We start from the raw sequence: 22,795 nt of genomic DNA, 5'->3' as shown, positions 1-22,795 counted from the left end.
TAGCATACCGTAAAAAAAACAAGTCCACACACAATCCAGCTCAAGGGTGAGATAAATGAGGGGAGATGCTTGTTTTAAATACTTTGAAAGGGAAACAAACGTAAAGTATGGACGCCCATTTCCGCCACAAAAAAAAAAGAAGGGTTAGAAAGTCGAAATTATGACTTAAGATATGCGCATGCTCAATTGGAGACTTTTGTGGTGAGAGCACGTGTTGTTTTGCAGTTACTGTCCTCAGCGAGTCTCACAGAAACCTCGAGGCTTGCAGCAGTCCAGCTGCAGTCAGAGCACAGAGGAGACACACGCCACGTGCAGACTGACAGACCAGGTGCGTTAATGGTGATCAAACCCCGCCCCCGCGAGGTCTGCTCAAGGAGAGGCCTGCTAAGAGGGATGGTAGCTGCATTTCATCCGGTTGTTCTCAGCCACAGAGCATCTCTCGATGCAAACATCTGCCCTGCAGCTGGGTCCACCAGAGACGACTGACATGAGGGGAAAATAGAAGTTCAATGCGGAGCGAGCTGCAACGTCAGCAACGGTGGAGATATCCAGGACAGCTGGAGGAGAGGAGACGTGCACTACGGATGACGAGGACGAGGACGACGACACCCCCCCCCCCCCTTGAGTCCACGCAGACTGACGGGGAAACGGCACCGAGGTCAAATGTGATCAACTGACTTTAAAGGTGATTAGTAAAGTGAAATGTGTGTGTCCCACGGGTGGAGAGGAAATGGATTGTCTTCCCAACAGATTAAAGTCACCTTCCTTCTGAGCACACTAATCTCCAAAAAAAAAAAAAAAGCCATTAGCGCGTCAACCTTCAGTAATGCCTCCATCCGCTCTCCTCCATTGGGTTTAAGTGTCATTTCGAACATTCGTGCCACTTTGCTGCCCCGACCTACTCACCGCCAGAGCCTTCCAGCTGCCCCATCGCAAGAACTTTGTTAAGCTCTAAACATCTGAGAGGAGCTCATTACTCCTCACACTCTGCGTCTCATCAATACCGTAAAATAATTTACTCTTTTTTTTTTTTACATCACACCCGGCGCTTCAAATTGGGGTTAATGGACGGAATGCTGTCAATAGACCTTTTTCCCGTGGTTTTCCTGCTCTGCCGCCGAGAACCGGAAGAGACGAGGTCGAGGTGTCGCTTTTGCAATTTCGCGGTTGACAACCAGACACGGTGACGTCACGAGTCATCTGAACCCCTTGCAGCGTGGGGATTGGTGACGTCATTTGACAATCAAACGCCGGCCGCGCGCCGGCACACGCCGCACAGGTCGTTATCGGCGCGTGCAGTTACTGGACCCGTGCGCGTGCACGTCTGTCATGGACCCGATGTAATGATTCTGCAGAGGAACAGCTCGGGAAATGAAAGGTGACGCTTAAAGCTCAAGGAGAACATGGCACCTCCAGCAGTGGACACAATCAAACAGTCCCATTGCACCACCTATTGGCACATTATCAAAAATACATATCATGAGTGTGTCCATCTGTTGTGTGGTGTGTATTCCTATTGTTACTATGCCAAAATAATGATGAAAATCACCAACCGGGTGGGATTTGGGTGAAATTTAATGTGTTTAGGTGATACATGTTTACAGGGATTGTCCGTGCAATGATGCTCGACATGAGTGTATTTTTACATTTTTAATTAGTTTTCACACAAACTGTACAATATGTGGATCTACAGTAGCACAAGGGATACAAATGTTGAACTTGTTAAGACCAAAATGCATCCCATCCCGAAACAGACACAAAAGTATATCAACTGGTATTTGTCATATTTGTCATAAGTCGTACTTCCACTGGGGTGTTTTCTTATCAAAGATGAATCGTTTCTAAAGTCACATTCAGAGATTTTACAGTGCTCATTTGTTCACTGTCTGTTCGAAAAGCACCTCCCAGTGTGCTTCATTTGTCAAGTCTTCAACACGTCAACATTTTCATTAGCGAGTGACAGCTTCAGGAGAGATTTACAAATTCTCATTATATGAAGGCAGGTTTATACAATCAAATATATTGGTTAAAAACAGTCAGAGAAAACCGGTGTTTCACATCATATTTGCAGACGCAACCACAAGGACTAGGGCAGATAGAAGAGGAATAATAATAATAATAATAATAATAATAAAAGACCAGCTAAATGAAAAAGAGCGGCACCGTGTGCAGCAAGAAGCGTTTTCAGCGAAATGAGTCACGTAAAAAAAGGATGTAATGTTCCACGAGTGGCTTCCTTTGAGGGGTCCTTCCAGTCCTGTTTTCCTTTATTTTTGCTTAGAAAGTGAAGAAACCAATGTAAAGGGAAGTGGTAGAGAATAGACACGCAGCAGAAAACTAAACAGAAAAAAAAACCTGTTTCGACTCAGCCTTGGTCTTTTGGGGTGTTGTCCTCTAAATCCACATCACTGTCCAAATCATTGTGGAGCCTCTTGACCATGGTGCTTCTGCTCCTTCCCTCCTTATTTCCCTTTATTAGCTGTACTGGTAATGGTTTTACTGTTTACAAAAACAGAGATCACGATGAGTTCATTTTGCTGTAATTTGCAGCGCAACAATCCTTTTAAAGATTATTTTGTGGCCTCATCTTATTTTTGCTCTCAGAAAAAAATTGCATGGAGAGATTACATCGCATGGTGAGATTACATTGCATGGAGAGATTACATTGCATGGAGACATTACATTCCATGGTGAGATTACATTGCATGGAGAGATTACATTGCATGGAGAGATTTTTTTTGAGAAAAAATCTCCTAATGTTTGCGTTTCTCAATTCTCACCTGTTGATGGAACAAATTGGTCTTCAGCTCCGCCCCCATTATCACTGCGAGTGGCGCCAACCGCCTCTTTCTGTTCCTCGTCCGTGACAATCCGCTGTCTCGCGCTCTCGAAAACAGACTTAATCACGATCGAATCCTCATAGATCTGCAAGAACGTAAACAAAGACGCACGCACCAAGAGCTCGGGTTGTTCCGTGTGAAATCTACAATCCAGACCCATTTACCACTACAATGAGGCACAATGGAGACTGAAACAACATGATTGTTCAAATTGCCTTAAAGGAAATGAAAGCTTTTCTTGGAGCTCCTCACCTGAGATCCCTCCAGATTATATGTCTGAGCATTGTGACACAGGAGGAAGATATCCTTCTCCAAATCCCCCACATTTCTGTACTTGTGATTACGCACACGTTCCTGTAAAGCAAAGGCTTGGAATCAAAACATCAGCATGACCACTGCAATAAATAATCAGCGATCAAGCACTTGTGAAGACGTCGTCCAAGAGAGCTGTTCTTCTCATTTCACATTCTTTCTGTACCGGTCCCATTTTTTTGTTTCTATATTTTTTTCCATATTATTTTTTGTCCAATGTTAGTGCTCTGAGCAATGTAATCTCTTCATGCGATGTAATCCCTACCTGCAATGTAATGTCTCCATGCAATGTAATCTCTCATGCAACGTAATCTCTCCATGCAATGTAATGTATCCATGCAACGTAATCTCACCATGCAATGTAATCTTTCCATGCAAGGTAATCTCACCATGCAATGTAATGTATCCATGCAACGTAATCTCTCCATGCAATGTAGTGTATCCATGCAATGTAGTGTATCCATGCAATGTAATCTTTCCATGCAATGTAATCTCACCATGCAATGTAATGTATCCATGCAACGTAATCTCTCCATGCAATGTAGTGTCTCCATGCAATGTAATCTCACCATGCAATGTCTCCATGCAACGTAATCTCTCCATGCAATGTATGCAATGTAATTACTCCCTGCAAATGGCTGATTTTTGCAACTTGAAGGTAAAGATTGTTATAACAGCTGTCTCTAAACATTAAGGAAAGAATCCCACCGATAAATAAAGTGTTTTTCTTCACTTTTCTCTAGATCCAATTGGTTTTTTCGTGTCATGTGACTCGCTGGTGGACGATCCAGTTGGTGGGGAAGCGTGAGTAACAGTTGCACACTGTTGTTTGGTGTAGCTCAGTGTTATCGGATTTTACATGTTTTAATATTTAACAGGTTTTAGCAATGCGGATGCAAAGCGTTATTTCCGACCCAGACTGGGTTGTGTTCACATAATAAGACTGAAGGCCTGACTTTTCTCTTCAGCACCACCATCAATCGGGTTAGGGTTAGGGAGTTGCTGTGACCCCTGTGCATGACCTCAGAGCAAGTTGGACTCTGAAGTCTGATCCCACTAAATACCCTAAAGTAATAGATCCCTCTAAATTTGACAAACTGTTCCCTTTTAAACTCAGAAGATTATCCTCATCTTAAAACCGGCAGGTTGATCTGCGTTTATTTGAGCTTCCCTCAGCAGATAGGTGTGACATGTGAGTTCTGAGGGCGTTGAGGCACACGTACCCTGATCCTTCTGAAGTCGACAGGCTTTCGGATCAGTTCGTAGTACTCGGGTACCTCCTTCTTAGAGGGAAGCTGAACGAAGCCTTTGCTGATCTGTCGACCCAACCTGAAAAGCACAATGTTTCAGTTCACAAAACAGTCACTTCATCGAAAAAACTGTTCCATCAACGTTTGAGTGTGCTAGACATTCGTGGAATTAGCATGCCTGAAAAAGCAGAAGCTTTCCTACAGTGTTTGGGGTTAAAAAAAACAACGATTCCATGTTCACACAATAACATCACCACAGGCATTATCTGTAAAAACACCCCTGGTTGAAGACTTCTACGAGTGCACAACTCGGCTTGTTCATGGATTTGGACCATCAGTGAAGGTAGTGCCCTCCGTGCGTCATGACACAGCCCGCCGACCAGTGGAGCGCCCTCACCCGTCCTTGTAGTTGGTAACCATATCGACCAGCGTGCTCAGTTTCCTGGTGAGCTCCGGTGGGTTTGGAGGCAGCTTCTCGGCAGGAGGGCGCCCTCGCTTCCTCTTGACCTTTTCCCCAGTCTCCTGGCCGGCCTGCAGTCCTTTCTCCCCGTGATGATCCCCTTTACGCTTCTTCAGGCCGACGTCCTCCTCCATCTCCTCCGGGGAACCGTTCTCTCCTGCCTCGGGCTGTAAGGAAGAGGGAGCGTCATCAAACAAACTCAAGCGAGCACCAGACGAAGGCGGATGGCACGTTGTGGTATAGAAATAGGTGAAATTTTACACGCGGAGTGTGTCACACGCTTCCTGTGATACTTCAGGATTACAGGAACCGCTGGGGGGGGGGGGGGGGGGGGTGAGAGGAAAGAAAAGGAGCTGTGATCAATTCCCGTTGTCCTGAACCCGTACTCTGCCTGAGAGTCGGAGTGCTGGGAAACTTGTGCAGTTGACATCACATGTTTTCAGACCCACTAGTGAGACCGAAAACCTGAAGCAGTCGAGGGAATCCAAGTCAAAAGTGCCTCAAAGTCAACACTCGGCATTAGCATTAATGGCGTTTCAGCTTTCAGAATTTGAGAGTGTTTTTGTATTCAAAAGAGTGTTTAATTATTTATCACAACGGCGTATGAATTTGCATGGACTGGAGCAAAGCAGCCCGCTGAGCTGTCTCTGCAAATTTGGGAGATATTATTTTACCCGCAGGATTTGATGTCAGATGATTATCGTGGGGAAGGCACCATTTTATTGAGAAAAAAAAAACGATGCACATTGGGAGAAGCCGTGTTTCACCAAAGCGCGGAAACCTAAAAATACTAATAATGAATTAAATAATGACACACATTTTCCTGTTTTCGCACAAAGATGAGATGTGGTGCTTCGAAGGACGGGCGCCTGCCTGCTGCATCCCGAGTGGTTTTCAACCATTTAATCGCTGCTTTTTCCAATAACTGCTGCAACCGCTGTGTTTTCCACAAAGGCAATTAGGGGCCAGAAACATGAGTATGCATGCAGCATGAGCAGCTCAGCAGCAGCAGCAGCAGCAGTCCAGCTGGGGAGGAGAGGGAGGAAATTAGGGGAGCATGCCATCTAATCCGCAAATATTACTGATGCATCAACCACAAATGAGCAAAACCGTCCACACACCAGCATCCAAATCCTATAATGAAGCATGCGCTTGCAGAAATATGTATGTCTCAAGGACAAAAGATGAAATATTGTATTTGCACACACACACACACACACACACACTGAGAGGAACAGGAACAACACAATGCAGAACTACCATGACACCTCACAGACTCACGAAAACAGAGCTGATGGTGACAAACGCTGTAATAATAGAAAAAAAAGAAGAGAAAGCAACACCATTACAAATAAAACGCATGCTTGCGCATCCGAACCCAAAATGCATGGCAGAGAATTGAGTAAGAGGAGACAACAACACTGGAGGAAACAAAAGAAATCCCGGCTATCATCGCGCGGCTCAGAGGGAGCTCTAAAAGCCCCCCCTGAGCGGAATATACTGGAGGGATGGAGGGTAATCCTGCACGATGTGCCACACACAGCTGAGAGCAGTACATGTGTCCGCGGAACGTCTGTCAGTGTGTGCGCGCGTGCGTGCGCGTGATGCTGCATGCCCGTGCTATCTCCCAACGAGCCTGCCTCTTTCTGACTAAATGTGGCCAAGATTCCCTCTCATCTGTTCCAACGGACACACACACACACGCGCGCGCACACACACCTCTCTTCACTCACACACGCACGCACGCACGCACTCGCTTTCCCTGTCGCGCACGCACAGACACACACACACACACACACACACAGACACACACACACACAGGTTTTATCCGTCTCTTCCTCTGTTCGCGTGCGATGTAGCCCGGCGGAATCCCGGGCGCGAGGAGGCGAAAGGCGTGCGGGAGGATATTTACCTGGCTGCGGGGCGCAGGCTGGCTGCGGGGATCGGCTGCAGCTGTGGGGGAGAGAATTAGCACGCCAGCATAGCGGCGAGCTGCTAGTCTCTTCATCAGCTGATCACTCAGAAGCGGAGCCCAGAAGGGGGGAGAATAAAAGCGCGATGTTTTCATACACAAGTCGGCGGGCTGGGGGGGTGGTGGTGGTGGTTGTTGGGGGGGAGGGAGGGGGAGAAGGAGACATGCCAGACCCATCGGCCGTCTGCAGCTCGCACGCGTCTTTTTCCTCACTCTGGAAGGCCGCGAGCTCGTGTCCCTCTGCATCTTTTTAATATCGACTGATGCCGGACGGGCCTTTGTGTGTGTGTGTGTGTGTGTGTGTGTGTGTGTGTGTGGGGGGGGGGGGGGGGGGGGGGGTCTTCCCTCCCTGCTGTCGAAGTTATCGGGCCCATTTTTGTGTATTTACTTATTTCCGCATTGCATTCCAAAGTGAACGTGGTCACTGCAGGACAGTTCACACGACGTGTGTGCACGGGCGCGAGCGCGTAACAGTTTCGCATCCAACATGTGGCCGATGGCTGATTGCTTTTTACACAACGAGCTCAAATTGGCTTTGTGCCAGACGCGTGCGCATTTGGACACGCGCGCGCCGGACTGACCGTGGAGACGAGTGGTTCCACCTTGTGGACCCCCTGCTGAGGCCGCTGGGACAGAATAGGCCTGTAGTACAAAGGTCCTCACGTTCCTTGGGGAAATGGGCCAAATGGCATTCCTTGCTTGGTGTTTAGCTGCGGAATCGCACCAAGGTTACTAAGGAAAATACCAATGACTCACATCACCCTTAAATTAGAGACAAGAAATAAACATATCTCGACCCGTCGGAGCTGTGACAATTGCAGAAATATCAGTGTTTGTTCATCAAGGGCAGCTTCCCACTTGGAACATGGATTTTTAAAATGAAATGTTCATTCTGAAGCCTTTTACAGTGTGTCTATGTCTTTTTAGAATGCCATTACTTGACCAGCTGACATTTAACAAAGCAAACCGTAAAAAAAAAAATGAAATGTTGAACGTCATAATTTAATCACCATGTTGTTTGATGAGTACATTACAGTACATTACATTACATGTCATTTAGCTGACGTTTTTATCCAAAGCGACTTACATTGCATAGAATAGATGGATTCTGTGATATATCCCTATATACCAATATGTGACTTATTGTTTTGGATGTTATGCAGCAGGGTTCACATACACAGGAACTTGTATTGGAAGAGAAAATGTCAGCCCTGAGATCTGACATTTGATAAAAAACCTGCAGTAAAAACTAACTAGAAAGAAAAGTACAGTCACACAGCATTCGTTTGATAGACAACAGCCGTCAGGCCGCACACCAGCAGGGGAAGAGATCACTGGGGCAGTAGCTCACAAAGACGCCCTCTGAATGGAGCCGAGTGACGTTTGCACTTAAGGTTGTAAGCTGTTCGGCGTGCCGCAGCTGATGGGATAATTATCTGCTCTCGATCTGAAGTCAGACCTTCCGTCTGAAGTCAGACCTTCTGTCCGAAGTCAGACCTTCTATTCGTAGTCAGACCTTCTATCTGAAGTCAGACCTTCCAGCTGAAGTCAGACCTTCTATCGGAAGTCAGACCTTCTGTCCGAAGTCATACCTTCTATCCGAAGTCAGACCTTCTGTCTGAAGTCAGACCTTCTATCCGAAGTCAGACCTTCTGTCCGAAGTCAGACCTTCTATTCGAAGTCAGACCTTCTATCTGAAGTCAGACCTTCCGTCTGAAGTCAGACCTTCTATCTGAAGTCAGACCTTCTGTCCGAAGTCAGACCTTCTATCTGAAGTCAGACCTTCTATCTGAAGTCAGACCTTCTATCCGAAGTCAGACCTTCTGTCTGAAGTCAGACCTTCTATCCGAAGTCAGACCTTCTGTTCGAAGTCAGACCTTCTATCTGAAGTCAGACCTTCCGTCTGAAGTCAGACCTTCTATCTGAAGTCAGACCTTCTGTCCGAAGTCAGACCTTCTATCTGAAGTCAGACCTTCCGTCTGAAGTCAGACCTTCTATCTGCGCGGGCGGAGGCTGATGGAAGAGGCTCCATCTGTAAACTTTAGGTCTCTCCTCAAGTTATTTCTTGCCACAGTGTACAAGGAGAGTTTCTTTCTTGCGTGCCTGTTTCATACCTCAGGTTTGAAAGAATTATGGCAGCAGGCATTTTGTTCGCTCTTTTAATTAGTGGATTGCTTGTGGGAAAATGTACTCATTATTCATTATAAGATGTAATGAAGAGCATGCCAAAGTAAAATGCCCGGGTCAGCTATATGAAATACATCATTTCAGTATTATGTTCCCACGAACCACTTGCTCAAACCTGCTGATTGTTACCATGGCAACTGAGAATCTTGATGGCGAACCTTGTATATTATTGTATTTTATTGCTGTTGCTGGGAAATGACTCAGAGTCCTCTCAGTCACACATTGAAACGCTCCCGATAATGGGACACATTACCTTGCAGCACGAGCCTCACTTTCCAAAATTAAACAAATGTGCAAAATGTAGAGAAAACATATGCAAAGAGACAAAGACAATAAGTCACTGCATGTTCCCAACGTCAAAAAATATCGTGTGATTGAACATCTTGCAAATACTTGTGTCTATAATACGAATCTGTCTGTTTCAGGGCGGTCACAGAAATGAACTGCTGGGCCACACACTCTCCTAAAACTCTTTTCTCTGTAGCTGGCTCCTTTATGGAATGTTAATTCCAACAGCCTGGACTGCCCGAGGCCACATTTGGAATGTTTTATGAATTCTTCAAAGCTCATTCGAAGGTGAAATTCAATTTAAATGTGAGCATTGGTGAAGGCAACACACACTTTGATGAGGCAAAGCCGCCTAAAAAAAAGTATTTTATATCAGTCTTCTGAAAAGAGGTCTAAAATTTGAGGCATTTTGTGAAATAGACCTCATGCATTGGTCGATAATAGAAAAATACGAGTGTACCGAGTGGATTCGGGATGAATAACAGAGTGTCCCTGATTCGGACCGATATCCTATGGGCTGGAAGTGGCTGAAAGAAGCATTGAGCACACACACCGAAGGTCCGCCGGGTTTCTCTTAATCGGTTGAGTCACGTATACCAAGCAAACATTTTTTCTGTAGTCAACAGCAGAAATACACTAGAAAAGATATTTGGGGCAAAAAATGGATGTAATGAACGTATAACAAACAATTGTCAACTAAAAAGGCACAGCAAAGAAACAAGACTTTCAAATCCCACGGAAAAAAATGTTGTCGAGTGATAACAGGAGGGATCGAAGTCGGAAGGAGAAGTCGCTTCATTCGCAGAGGAGGAAACACGGGGATGTCCAGCCTTGATCGCTGTCCGAAAGTCCAAAGACATCCTCTAACATACAATACTCACAATATACCTATTGTACCCTCAAATGAACCATGTTTAAAACAAACTGTATTTAAGGCTACGTAGTGATTCTCCTGAAGCTTTACCGATGAAGCAAAAGTATCAACTTATGAATATAAAGATTCATTTCTTTACATTACAATGAACAATATGGCCGTTTTTGAGAAATATTGTACGGAATCCCTGCTTTTTTTGAAGCTACCCTACCGTCATATATTACTGTTATGCAAGTGCTTTCACTGGAATGCATGTTAACATTCTGTCAACTGTTGGACGTTGAAGAATCACCACACGAAGACGATCCAGGAAGCGTCCGTTGCCCTCATTCCAACGGATTCCGGCCCCCGGGGACGCAGGGAGACTTTGAGCCGCCGAGACGAGCCGCTGCCTGTTAACACACGTAAACAAAAATTAAAGGTTTTCCTTAAAACCTCGCGGTTCGTATTGGTTCGAATGAGAGGGAACATCCAGCCACATAGGTCGCCTGTCCTCTGGAGAAGTTGGCACGTGCATAAAGGAGCACCGCGATGTCGTTGTGTCCCGCCTCCAGAGCGATGGACAAGGCCGTGCTTTCATCCTGCAAACACACGGTGGGTTATTACGGCCGCTTCTCTTTTGCACGTTCACACACTGAAAAATCACATTGAACGTCTCCAACTTCTGCGCGCCCCCCCTCCCCCCCCCTCCCCCTCCCCCGACGTATTTAACGTCAACTTCCTGTCAGCACACGTGGCGACCCGGCGAGGACTCACGCACAGCGTCAGTCAGCGCGGCGTCGCAGTCCGGCCGCGCCAGCAGCAGCCTCACGACGTCGGCGTGGCCGTGCTCGCTCGCGCACATCAGCGCCGTGGAGCCCTCGTCGTCCCGCAGGTTGACCTCCGCCCCCCGCGCCAGCAGCGCCTGCACCACGTCCTTCCTGCCGTGGCTCGCCGCCAGCATCAGGGCCGTCTGCCCGGCCTGGACGGCGGGAGGAAACCGTTAATGGCGCCCCGAACTCTTCGCTCGCGGAATCGCATTATTACACGAGACGAGCACAAAACAAAAAAAAAGGAACTTTTCATGGTTTTGCAATTTTCTAGTAATAACCATAATCTTCCTGGACTGATTGTGGGTAAAGGAGAGAAACTGATTAATTGTATTCAAATCTATGCAGGCAATTTCCGAGGAATTAAGTCCCCCAAATCCTATGTCTTTACTTCACTTTTTCTGTACCCTCACATCATGTGAAAAAAAACATTCAAATCAAATATATATATATATATAGTATCGCCAAAGAAATAAAACACATGTACTTATATGGTAATAATAAAATCACGAGCTTGGGAATTTTAGTCGTAGCCATAGCAACTTGAGGACACAATGCAGAAGCAGCAGGACTTCTGCGGTAACCTTGGCGGAGACAGACCTGGCCGGCCTTGGCGTTGACGTCTCCTTTTGTGAAAAGCTCCTCCACGACTCTCATTTCCTGATAACTTTCCACAGCGGCGAGGGCGGCCAGCATGATGGGCGTGTAGCCCGCTTTGTTCTGCTGATTGACGTTACACACACCTGAAGTGATTGTGACCCGGAGAAAAGAAGAGACATAGAAGTGGGAAAGCGGGTAAATTTATGGAAGAAAAAGGTTTGATTATTCAGAGGATCTCCCTCGATGACACATGGGGGGGGCTATTTCCTCCCCTGGTGGCTTTCACAGAGCACAGCAAGGTCATCCGTCAACGCCGAACCAGAGAGCAAATAGCCACAGTGTTTGAACATCATGAACATCTGTATTTCAGTCTCACTGTACCTGCGTCAAGCAGTTTCTTGACAACGGCAAAGTTGGCGTTGGACACGCTGTAGTGAAGCGCTGTGTTGCCGTTGCCGTCGACCATGTTAGCGACATGCCGCAAGACCTCTGGTGAAATGAGCCGGAACGTGGACAGATGGTCCCCCACGGTGTCGGGGGCCGCGGACTTGTGGCCGGACACGCAGAACCACTCGCGCAGGAGTGTTTGCAGACAGTCGTGCTGCGAGGGACCAACACACGAAAGAGGACGGAGAAACAAAAACATCAATGTGTTTGTGCACGTTTATAAAAGCCCCATAATTCAAAGAGGAGAGAAACGTGCTGCCACATGATTGTATTTTGTCAGCATGTCTGGTTATGAAATCTTGATTTTCCTATTTGTGTACCAAACTATTGTCAAAGGCTCTCCACAACTAATAAATGTCCCTGTTTTGAAGTTCATAAACGCAATGAAGCATTGCCAGAGCCACTTATTCTTAAATGGCATAGTTGAACACACTCGCTCAGTTCCATGCACACACACATACGCGCACGCACACAGCGGCTGTCAAGGGCTCTAATGCCAAATATAATAAACAAAACGTACCAATTCCCCGCTGGATAAACCCGTACTGTCACTCAGATGAACCTTCAAGGCTTGACAAGCGGAAAACATCGTTTCACTGATCTTACCCCTGAAAGGAATTTTAAAAAGTCAGTTTCAGATCGGAAATTTCAAGAGTTTGTCGCACATTGACAAAATTCTACCACGGAAAGCCTTCTGCACTTCATTACCTCTGGGAATGTGATTTTGAAGAACATCTCGATTCCTTTTTGGAGCCAGCTTTGCCCTTTCTACCGTCTTGAGAAGCTTCGCTTGACTTTTTGCTTCTTCTGCTCTCCGATGCCTCAGAGTTGGCCTTCTCGCTCGGAGGCAGCTGGTGAGATGATCTATGGGCAAAACACGGGAGCCGTCACGCTGACAATGAGTTCTCAATAGACTTAAGTCTGAGGGGTATGGATAAAAGACGATTACCCTGTGGTCACCCTCTCTGGCTTCACGCTCTTCCGCTTGCTGCTGCAGCCTTCTTCACCGTTTTGTTTCTTTATTACAGACCGCATAGCAACTTCTGAAAACAAAACAAAACAACGTATTACGCTTTTAACATGCAACACAGCTAAACATACAGAAACCCACAAGTTCAAACTAGGCCGGAAGGTGATCAATTGTGCTTTGAATAAAATCTCATTTAAAAAAAGATGAGGCTTTTCTTCTGCTCCTCGCCCTCAGCCTTTCAACTCCAGAAAGGCTGGTATGTGGTACGCAACGCCCTCCAGAAGCAGATATCCTTCCAAAAGTTATAAGTGCATCCCCCTGAAAGCCAACATTCCAAGCAAAAGGCTGACACCTCCTCTTTACCCTAACGCCAGTTTAAACTCAGCATGGTAGTGGTCACATAGTGAAGAATATCTTAAACTTTACTTTCACAAAGACAGAACCCTCCCCCACCAAATTCATATAGCATTTCTCATGAAAGGGAGCTTAATGACATGTTGACGCGCAAAAACCTGAGTGTTTACCTTTCAGAGCTGCTGAGGACGTCTGTTGTTCCAACATCTGTATCATTCTTCTCACTTCTGAATCATTGACCCCATGTTGGGACATTCCTTGGTCTGCTTTGTCACAGGAAGAGGAGTCGACTAAGAGTTGGGAAGGAGTCTGAAGCTCGCTGCAGACTGTGGAGGAAGAGGATAATGGTGACGCTTTTAAGTAGAACCAGCATTACAGATCTTACATTCAGTACATAATGTAAATCGGTTTAGAAAGCTGTGTGGTGTTGATTAGCTATTCCACTGGCTGAGAACTGGTAGCCGAGGGACGGGAATAAACAAAAGCACCGTACCAACAAAAAAAGACAAAAAACAGAAGACTGCAACCCAACTTAAACATGCAAGGCTCTGAGTGTTTGAGCTATCTGCTCAGGGGCACCTTTCACACTAACTAAACCCATGATGTTACCTGTTTGCTGAGGATCCAAAGCGCAGACTTCTGTTCCTCGGTGCGCTGCCGCCTCGCCATTGCGGCGGAGCTCGCCGTTGGCCTCTCCTCGGCTACTGCGCTGCTGGACGAACCCGTCCCTCTGAGGGGCGTGGTGGTCCCCTGTGAGCAGGTCCCCGTGCTCCCGGAGGAGCCAATGCATCTTCTCTATGTAGTGGTTCAGCCCGGGTTCCCATTCGGACTGTGAAGACCGCCGGATCGTCTGGCCAGGTGAGCTGGACGAAGCCGTCAAATCCCGTACCCTCCCCTCCCCAACGCCGATGCTCCTTGTCTTGATGGGGTCAGGGAGACGGGAGGGTCCGGAGGCCATGTTTCGAGTTTTCAACCCCACCAGGAAATTCTCCTTAAAGTTCGTGAATCCAACGCCGGCGTCTCGGGTTACCCTGGCGACTGTCCCTGGCAGATTTTCTGTTCCTACGCCAACGGTACGGGTCTCCGGGTCGTGTTTTGGGTCTTCGACCCTGTTGCCCACTGACACTGTCCTAGTGACCGTCTGAGTGGTGTTGGTGTGCTTGTTCTGGGTACATAGGACGGTGTTGGTGCTGGACTCTGTGCTGAAGGCGTGTCTGGTGTTGGTGAAGCGAGACACTGAACAGGACACGGTGTTGTTGCGCCGACAAGCTGTCTGGGGTGAAGCCATGATCCCCAGATCCACTCCTTTGACTTGATCCGTGGCGGTGCCTTGAGAAACCACCTCCTTTGCCCGGCAGATGATCACGTCAACCGAACAGTCCCCGCAACCCACCGACTTAGACTTGATCCTTCTTTTCTCCAGTGGTGCCTCTGTGTTTGTTTCTGCATCACGCAACTTTATCTCCATCCCGACGCCCTGTGTGTTTGTTAAGACCTGGATCCCCACGCCCTTCTCCGCGGTCTCCACTCGCTCCCTGACCTCCCAGTGGCTCATCGGCACATCTGGTCCTGCGCAAACATTCTTCATCTCGGGCCCGCAACAGGACACTCCAACAGTCTTCACCTCTGTCGCCTCCCCTGTGCTGGCGTCTCGGAGCTCTGTGTGATTGCCAACTCCCTGGCTTGTGGTGTGAGGCCTTGTCTCGGTGCCCGTGCTCACAGTGGAGGGTCTCGCTGAGGAGGCTTTATCGGCTCGGTTCCTCGCTCCCGCCGCCAGGAGCTCCAGTTTCAGACGGCTCATCTCGGTCTGGAGAGCGGATTCTTTCAACTGGGTTTCCAATTGACGAATTCTCTCTTTTGAGGCATTGATTATGAGTTGTTGGGCATCAATCTCGGCTTCCCGTTCTGTGTAAATTCCCAGATTAACTTCAGACACTTCCGTCGCAACGGACCTCATCTCTACCCGATCAGTGTGAACATATTTGTTTTCTTTTTTTGGTTTAGACCAGGCTGTGTCTAGGTCTTCATCGGTTCCAACTGCGACTGATTTCATGGTTTTGTCGGGCAGGAGCTTTTTGTCTCTTCCATTCCACTCTTGCAAATGTCCGCCCTTGATGGTTATTTCCAGTGCGTGTATCTCCTCGGTCAGTTCCCTGAACTCCTTGAGGTCGGCGCAGTCGCTACTCGTTGTGCCCTCGAGTCCTTCCTCCACATTCACCGTGCTCTCAATGTCAGACCTGACCGCGCCACACGCCCTCTTCCAGATCACATCATTGGCTTCCTCGTTGTCATTACGGGTCTTGAGCTGGGAGACCAGCTGCCTCTTTTCCTCCTGGAGGACTGCGATTTTCACCTGTAGGATGGGGATGATTGTGACCTGCTCCTCCAGCTCCTTCAGCCTTTGCAGAGCTACCACCATTTGGTCACGGACGTGCTGAAGGTGCGTGGGGCCGAGACTCAGGGCAGTAACCGAGGCGGTCCTTGCGGAGCTCTGTGCGCCCAGCCTGAGGCATCCCGTGCTGCCTCTACTGCCCATGGACGAGCGAAGGTGGACATCCACGTCGCTTCCTGAGCCAGCTGGCTTGTTTCCGTTGTTGTTCTGGTTGTACGCAGCCAGGCCGGTGAAGGGGGAGCGGGACCCACGCGAGCTCACCCCCCCGAAGCTGGCCAGCCGACGACGGGGATGCGGCTGAGGCGGGAGCCGCCTCGTCGCCTCCTGATCCGGAGGCTCGAGGGGCTCTTCCAGCGTGGGGCTCGGCCTTTGTGAAGCAAGAGATCTCGCAGCGGGCCGAGGCCTTGACTCGTCGGGTGTCTGCGAGGTGGCTGCTCCGTCATTCCTGGAGGGTTTGTTATCCGACGAGGAACCATGCGGCGGGGGAAGGGGAGGTCGGCCTCTGGTTGAAGAAGACATGCCGAGTAGTCTTGTATCATCACTTAATGAGGACGAGGATTCTGTTGAATGCCACTGGCTGGAGGAAATGGTACCTGGTCCGGTCTCCTCATTATTGGCGGCCCCCCTGGGCTTCCCCTTAAGACTTAGGCGCTTAATGGTGTCGCCGTGCTGGAAATTATTCACAAACTTGAGGAAGTCCACATCCCATTGATAACCGTAGTCGATCCCCAGGTAGTTAGGAACACACTCTTCAGTGTTTTGACCTGCTAGAACCACAGTGGGAAACCATATTTTATTACATTTTTGCAAAAATGAGTCCACTCAAAATGTTCCTTCTGTCATGTCATCAAAAACAAGTTAAGAAAAGCTCCTCCATAAATACTTACAAAACTAAAGATTAAGTTGATATTGAGAACGATCCATAACAAAAAAACAAAAATATTAAGCAGAAGCTTAATTCTCTTTCATACAGGTTCTTGCTGTATTCCCTCTTCGGATTATTTTCTTACCTTAGTGTTACGCTCTCATAAGCGACCTTTTCTTTTCGAGTCTACACCCTTCCTTCATATCGCCTCCAAACGTTTTTTGACTATGAACTCCTTCAGGCTGTCCCACCAGAGGAGGAGGGACAGAGGAGGATTTAGCCTTTGTGTGGACACTGTTTTTGGTCAGTCACTTCTCTCCAAATGCTATGTCTCCCTACATAGACCGAACCCACTCTATAATTACTGTGCAACTCTCCCTCAGAATGCCTCAAAAAACACAGGTTTTCTCAACCACAGTCATCTCCCAAGTATTTCAGCTCGGTAAACACACATAAATCGTTAAAAAGTACACTATAAAAAAAGGCGTAACATATTTTCTGCATTATAAATTCCACATCAAGGAAAGTAAATAATAGTTACCTGAATCCGTTCTCAAGATGTAGCTGCCTTGAGCCATGAATGTGATTCACAAAGTATCAAGTACCAGTTAGAACTGTAATAAAAAAAACAATGAAGCATCTATAACTCACATTTTGATGATTTGCTCTTGCTGTTGATGTCTCGTCCATCCTCATCACTCTCTCTCTCTCTCAGCCCAGGTGCAGCAGTCAATAACAGCTGACCTTACAATGCTTACACACAGGAAATGCAATACCGGGCCCTCAGTGGTTATAGTTAATCCTGCAAAAAAAAAAAGTACAGCAATGCACAACCGCTCCTCACCGCATCCCAGTGGCGTATCACTTTCTCACCAGTAAGCAGCACCTCCTGTCCTCAGCACACGGGGGGGGGGGGGGGGGGGTTGAAGGAGGGCAAAGAACGGACAAAGACCCGTCAGCTTCTGGTTCTGTGGTGGAGTGAATAGTAGAGTTGTGTCTTAAATATAACATAGTGAGAAAACAGGAGTTAGTTTGTTCTAGGAACAAAAGACAGATGACTTAGAGAAAAGAACAACAATGTACAAGGAAAATGTATAAATTGTATGGCAAAAAAATATGGCAATATGGCTTGGTATATGAAGATGTGGCCAACAGGTGTTTTTCCAATATTCCTGTTATCTGTCTCTGAGCCAGCTGGTCAGTCAGCCAAACCCCGGGATGTTGAGCCGGACATTCTTCTCTCAGCACGCTTTTACTCACTTTAGCTGACGTTAGCTCATAAGCGATGTGACGTCACTCACCTGTGCACGAGAAGGTGACAGCAAGATGAAGTAAAAAAATTAAAAAAAACGGCCTCAAAGTGCGCAGTAGGGAAGGGTCGAACGGCATTGTTTGGACATTCGTGTTAAATAGGAGCTCGTGTTTCCTCCTTTTCCATCGTTTATTTCGTATGTGTCTGTGAAACCACTGAAGTTTTCACGGTGCGGCAGTGGGAGAGCTACTGCGCATGCGCAGAGCGCCGCCACCGCGCACCGCCGCTCTGGGAGTCAGGTGATGAGTTCTGCTCGCTGAAATATTGATGGTGTCCTCTCTTCCACGACTAAATTGTTTTTGTTTGTCTCCTTTGTCTCTGAGGCGACTTTCTTACAACTTTCTGCAGACTTCTGTCCAAAAGAAGCGCTGGTTTAGTTGCATATTTTGACCAATAATAATCACGAATGTTGTATTTTTTAGAACGTGTTGTTGCTCTTAGAGTGCATTCGCAGTGTATTCACAAGGCAAAGGGGCTTGGAAAACATAATAATCCTAATAATTATATTGGTGTGAATATTCATTTTTTCATGAATATTAATAATAATTCACTTCTACCTCTACTGACATAATTTGAAGACTCAATAAGCCGAATAAAACTACCCAATGTTCTTATTTTAAATATTCTAAAAGTATATAACCACAGTATTCCACAAGTGAAATGGTATCAAATGACAAAAAATAAGTTGGTCATGTAGTTACCAGCAGGAAATGGCCTGCTGCTCCTCAGAAGATGAGTCTTTGGGCCACACTTCATTTGCATTCAACGGCTTGTGAACTGCACAGCGACACCATGTGGACAAATGGGGAGAACGACACCTTGCACACGTCACTAAACCAGCCATACCAAATGTCTTCTCTGCAAGTTTGAGCGAAATAACCGGGACAAAGCATGTTTATTTTGTATTTTGATTATGGTGTGTGTGTGTGTGTTGTGATCAGTGGTGCATGCGTATTTGCGTTGCTCTCACATGATGTTCCGCTTCTGCGGCTGGATGGTTATCATTAACCTGGAAACGCTGTGAGCGGTGTGTGATCAACCATCACGCCTCTATCACGCCGGGCATCTGGTTCGGTTCAAAGTTCGTGCGCTCCGTTGTGAAACGGGTCTCCGGCCCTCTTTCACGTAGGCTTGGAACGCACCACGTGCAGGTCCTCTCACCCCTCCATGTTGGTGTCCCAGGCGGAGACGCACTGAGGGCCGAGACAACGTGCACTTTGAGTGCCTCTTGTCTGTTACCTTTATCAGCCCTTTATCTTATTAATACTGGTCAATCCAATCAGGTAGAGTCAGCAAGGACAATTTGAACTTTACACCTCTTCAGGACCATGCACAGAAGGAATGTTATGGTGCTGGTCGGACATATCTACTACAAGCCGTGCAGCATTCTGTTCCAAAAGTCTTTATTACAGGGAAATGTTAGTTACTCTACTTAGAAAAGCAGTTAAATCCATAGAACTAACCTTTTTGCAGCTTGAACTAACACAAGTTGTAATGATAACAGCCATCGAGCATTTGAGATGTAAGGAAATAGGAAATAGGAGGCTAGGTGATGAATGTAGTGCTGCGTCAACATTGAATATATTAGAAGCTTTTGGAATAATTATGCACTTCTGCACCGTGAAGACAAACAAGATCAAGTCGTGTTGTTTTAAGTTAAACATTCAACAACACTCGACCACTCACTTCCTTGCAGAAGAGTAGGAACCGGAAAAAACCAACAACACAAAAGCTGTGATCAAGGTGAACAGGACATTGAATGAAGCCGTGACCATTGTTGCTTTAAAAAACAAACCGCTATCTCTGCACTTTGCCCTTTTAAACCCGCAGTTAAAGAAGTGATCACACCAACTCCCAGCGGTGTGCAAAGGACGCTTCTGATTGGTCAGAAGAGTTGCACACCCCCTCCCCCCCCCCTGTCCCTTCCCTTCCCCTATCTGAGTTCTAGAGTCCACCTTTTTTGCTAACTTCGGGTCCACGCTCACCTCACCTACTTCAGGCACTCAGGTCCCAGTCGCGATCCCACAGCCGACGGCACGATGTCCGACCGAGGCGCCTTCGACACCGACGTGCAGACCCTCACCAGGTTCGTCCTGGAGGAGGGCAGGAAGGCCCAGGGGACCGGGGAGCTCACCAACCTGCTCAACTCCATCTGCACCGCCGTCAAAGCCATTTCCACCGCCGTCAGGAAGGCCGGCATCGCCAACCTGTGAGTATTCTCCGCTTCAGCCGAGTTCTCAAGGCACACCCGGATAGGAAGCCCTGTGAGACGTTTGCGAGTCAATCAACGTTGTTCATATCATGTAAACGTGGGATTAGTAGGATTTTTTTCTTTTAGCTACATGCAGTCGGACTTAAAACTCTGTTGAATTAAAACGCCTCCTCCACCGTGTCGCAACGGCTCTGATCCCCGTCTCCTCCTCCCCCGGCTAAAAGGTACGGCATCGCCGGCAGCACCAACGTGACGGGGGACCAGGTGAAGAAGCTGGACATCCTGTCCAATGACCTGGTCATCAACATGATCAAGTCGTCCTTCACCTCCTGCGTGCTGGTGTCAGAGGAAGACGAGAGGGCCATCATCGTGGAACCGGACAAGCGGGTACGCACCTCCGTGGCTTTTTTCCTTCTTCTTCTTCTTCTTCTTCTTCTTCAAAGCTCTGCTGTCATTAAACGTCATTTAAATATTTGAACAGGGAAAGTACATCGTGTGCTTCGACCCCCTGGATGGATCCTCAAACATCGACTGCCTCGTCTCCATCGGGACCATTTTCGCCATCTACAAAAAGGTCAGCGGCGACAGCGTTTTTTGAGCAAATCGCTTTTTAACAAATCACACAATCAATGAAAAAATTTAAAAAAATGCATCACTTTGTCGCGGCTTCCTGCCTTCGACATCGACCCCGCCTCTGCGTGCTCCGTAGACCACAGACGGCGAGCCCTGCGAGAAGGATGCTCTGCAGCCCGGGAGGAACCTGGTGGCCGCTGGTTACGCTCTGTACGGCAGTGCCACCATGATGGTCCTGTCCACTGGTCAAGGAGTCAACTGCTTCATGCTAGACCCCGTAAGGCTTTTAGGATAGGTGGTATATATAAATGGTTGTTTGTTACTGCGATTGCTCCTTATTGCCGTTGGTTTGTGTCTTCGTTATTGATATTTCTTTCTCTTCCAGTCCATTGGTGAGTTCATCTTGGTGGACCGAGACGTGAAGATTAAGAAAAAGGGAAAGATCTACAGTTTGAACGAGGGCTACGCGCAGCATTTCTATCCGGACGTGACCGAGTACTTAAAAAAGAAGAAATTCCCAGAGGTAAAATAACCGTCACCGCGCTGTATGAGCGGCCCGTTATCACTGTCGCGTAAATAACGTCACGCGTGTCCCCAGGATGGTTCCGCTCCCTACGGCAGTCGATACGTTGGTTCAATGGTAGCCGATGTGCATCGTACTCTGGTGTACGGAGGAATATTTCTATATCCCGCTAACGTCAAGAGTCCCAAGGGAAAGGTGAGCAGCAGTGCAGCTCACACACACACACACACTTTTACATCATGTGCACACACAAAGCGGCGTGTGTGTGTGTGTGTGTGTCTCTGTGTGTGTACGCAGCTGAGGCTGTTGTACGAGTGCAACCCCATGGCCTTCATCGTGGAGCAGGCGGGGGGCGTGGCCACCACGGGAACCATGAACGTTCTGGACATCCAGCCCACCAACATCCACGAGCGAGTCCCCGTCGTCCTGGGGTCCCCCGACGACGTGCACGAGTACATTTCCATCTGTAAAAAGCATAACAAATGAGGTATTAAGCCCCGCTATTCACCGACCTTTACCCAAATCCATACATATATATATATATATATATATATATATATATATATATATATATATATATATATATATACATATAAAGTCTGTCAATTAGCAAACTGTCTGGAATAATGTATAGGTCTCCTTTAGAATGCAGCGGGTTGGGGCTGAGCAGCGTGGAGCAGGACCAAGGGCTCAACCCAGAGGCTCCGTGTGGACGTTCGTCGTTTGGTGCTTGGTCCTCGTTCCCCCCACTGATGACGGGACCTGGAGCCTCACTGAAGCCTGAACAGCCTGCTTGTGTCTCATTCCATCTGGGAGTGCTTTTTGTAGAGACCCTGCATTTCTTTTTCTTTTCTTTTTTTTTAATTAAAAGCTGATGACAAGATGCTGCTGTTCTTCATGAGTTTCCAAAAAGGGTGCTGTGAAGTGTGGCTTTGTGTTTTAACAACGCTTCAGCTCCGCTACAGATCATCTGGCTGCTGACGTCATCTGGAAACTTTTCTATAACTGACATCTCGGCCAATCGACAAACCCTTTTTCGAATATTTCACATGAGTCATGCGACAGTTAAAATGATGTGAATTGAGAGCAGATGTATCATCCGAAACGAAAAAAGCCACGGGGGGGGGGGGGGGGGGCGGCGCAAAAGAACCTCTCTGTGTTTCTAGAGAATATGAAGCGATTCGTGCCGCTGCGGCGCTTTGGATGGAATTCACGCCGCCTGGTGTCGAGTAAGAAACGCAACCGTTTCCTCCTCTCGGTGTGCGTCCAACAGCGTGTCTGCATCCGGGGGCCTCCGTGCCCACAAGACACACACCGACACTTTACATTGCAGGCCCGTTTTGTTTATTTCCATCTTGTTACCACTGTGTATGATTATAGGTTACTGAGTCAATATTTAGATTTTGCAGGAAAAGCCAAACCCGGCCTGTTTATTTTTTCCCTCGCTACTGTGTGTGTGTGTGTGTGTGCGCGTGTGTGTGTGTGTTTCTCAGGCAAAAGGTGTTCCGAGGGAGGTACTTCTGCCGCATCCCCGTCTAAACTCTTCATTTCGCTC

At 47.5% G+C, this 22,795-nt stretch overlaps 3 protein-coding genes across 5 annotated transcripts; 1 reads left to right on the top strand and 2 right to left on the bottom strand.

The window, feature by feature from the left end:
* Nucleotides 1–1,635: 1,635 nt before the first annotated feature.
* On the bottom strand, nt 1,636–6,948 carry LOC119227003 (probable global transcription activator SNF2L2). Of its 2 annotated transcripts, none has more exons than XM_037485444.2 (6): nt 6,775–6,948; nt 4,800–5,029; nt 4,376–4,481; nt 3,093–3,194; nt 2,781–2,925; nt 1,636–2,499 (listed from the first exon to the last, which is right to left on the bottom strand). In XM_037485444.2, exons 1-6 carry the CDS (start codon nt 6,928–6,930, stop codon nt 2,366–2,368), a joined length of 873 nt encoding a protein of 290 aa, XP_037341341.1. In that variant the 5' UTR covers nt 6,931–6,948; the 3' UTR covers nt 1,636–2,365. The 2 variants fall into 2 exon arrangements, with proteins under 2 accessions (XP_037341341.1, XP_037341342.1); XM_037485445.2 differs by lacking the exon at nt 6,775–6,948 and adding an exon at nt 5,680–6,634.
* Nucleotides 6,949–7,912: 964 nt separating this feature from the next.
* Nucleotides 7,913–18,129, bottom strand: LOC119226970 (KN motif and ankyrin repeat domain-containing protein 1). Its single transcript, XM_062559009.1, has 11 exons — nt 18,123–18,129; nt 17,272–17,364; nt 13,973–16,519; nt 13,534–13,689; nt 12,989–13,082; nt 12,748–12,903; nt 12,560–12,647; nt 11,974–12,193; nt 11,593–11,735; nt 10,944–11,144; nt 7,913–10,764 (listed from the first exon to the last, which is right to left on the bottom strand). Exons 1-11 carry the CDS (start codon nt 18,127–18,129, stop codon nt 10,612–10,614), a joined length of 3,858 nt encoding a protein of 1,285 aa, XP_062414993.1. The 3' UTR covers nt 7,913–10,611.
* Nucleotides 18,130–19,882: 1,753 nt separating this feature from the next.
* On the top strand, nt 19,883–22,123 carry LOC119227055 (fructose-1,6-bisphosphatase 1). Of its 2 annotated transcripts, none has more exons than XM_037485501.2 (8): nt 19,883–20,141; nt 20,369–20,531; nt 20,626–20,718; nt 20,854–20,994; nt 21,103–21,240; nt 21,316–21,435; nt 21,538–21,727; nt 21,886–22,123. In XM_037485501.2, exons 1-7 carry the CDS (start codon nt 19,972–19,974, stop codon nt 21,724–21,726), a joined length of 1,014 nt encoding a protein of 337 aa, XP_037341398.1. In that variant the 5' UTR covers nt 19,883–19,971; the 3' UTR covers nt 21,727; nt 21,886–22,123. The 2 variants fall into 2 exon arrangements, with proteins under 2 accessions (XP_037341398.1, XP_037341399.1); XM_037485502.2 differs by having other exon boundaries at nt 21,875–22,123.
* Nucleotides 22,124–22,795: the final 672 nt, after the last annotated feature.

Source organism: Pungitius pungitius, chromosome 18 (assembly GCF_949316345.1).
Source record: "Pungitius pungitius chromosome 18, fPunPun2.1, whole genome shotgun sequence".
Lineage (NCBI taxonomy): Eukaryota > Metazoa > Chordata > Actinopteri > Perciformes > Gasterosteidae > Pungitius > Pungitius pungitius.
This window is presented reverse-complemented; position numbering and strand designations above follow the sequence as displayed.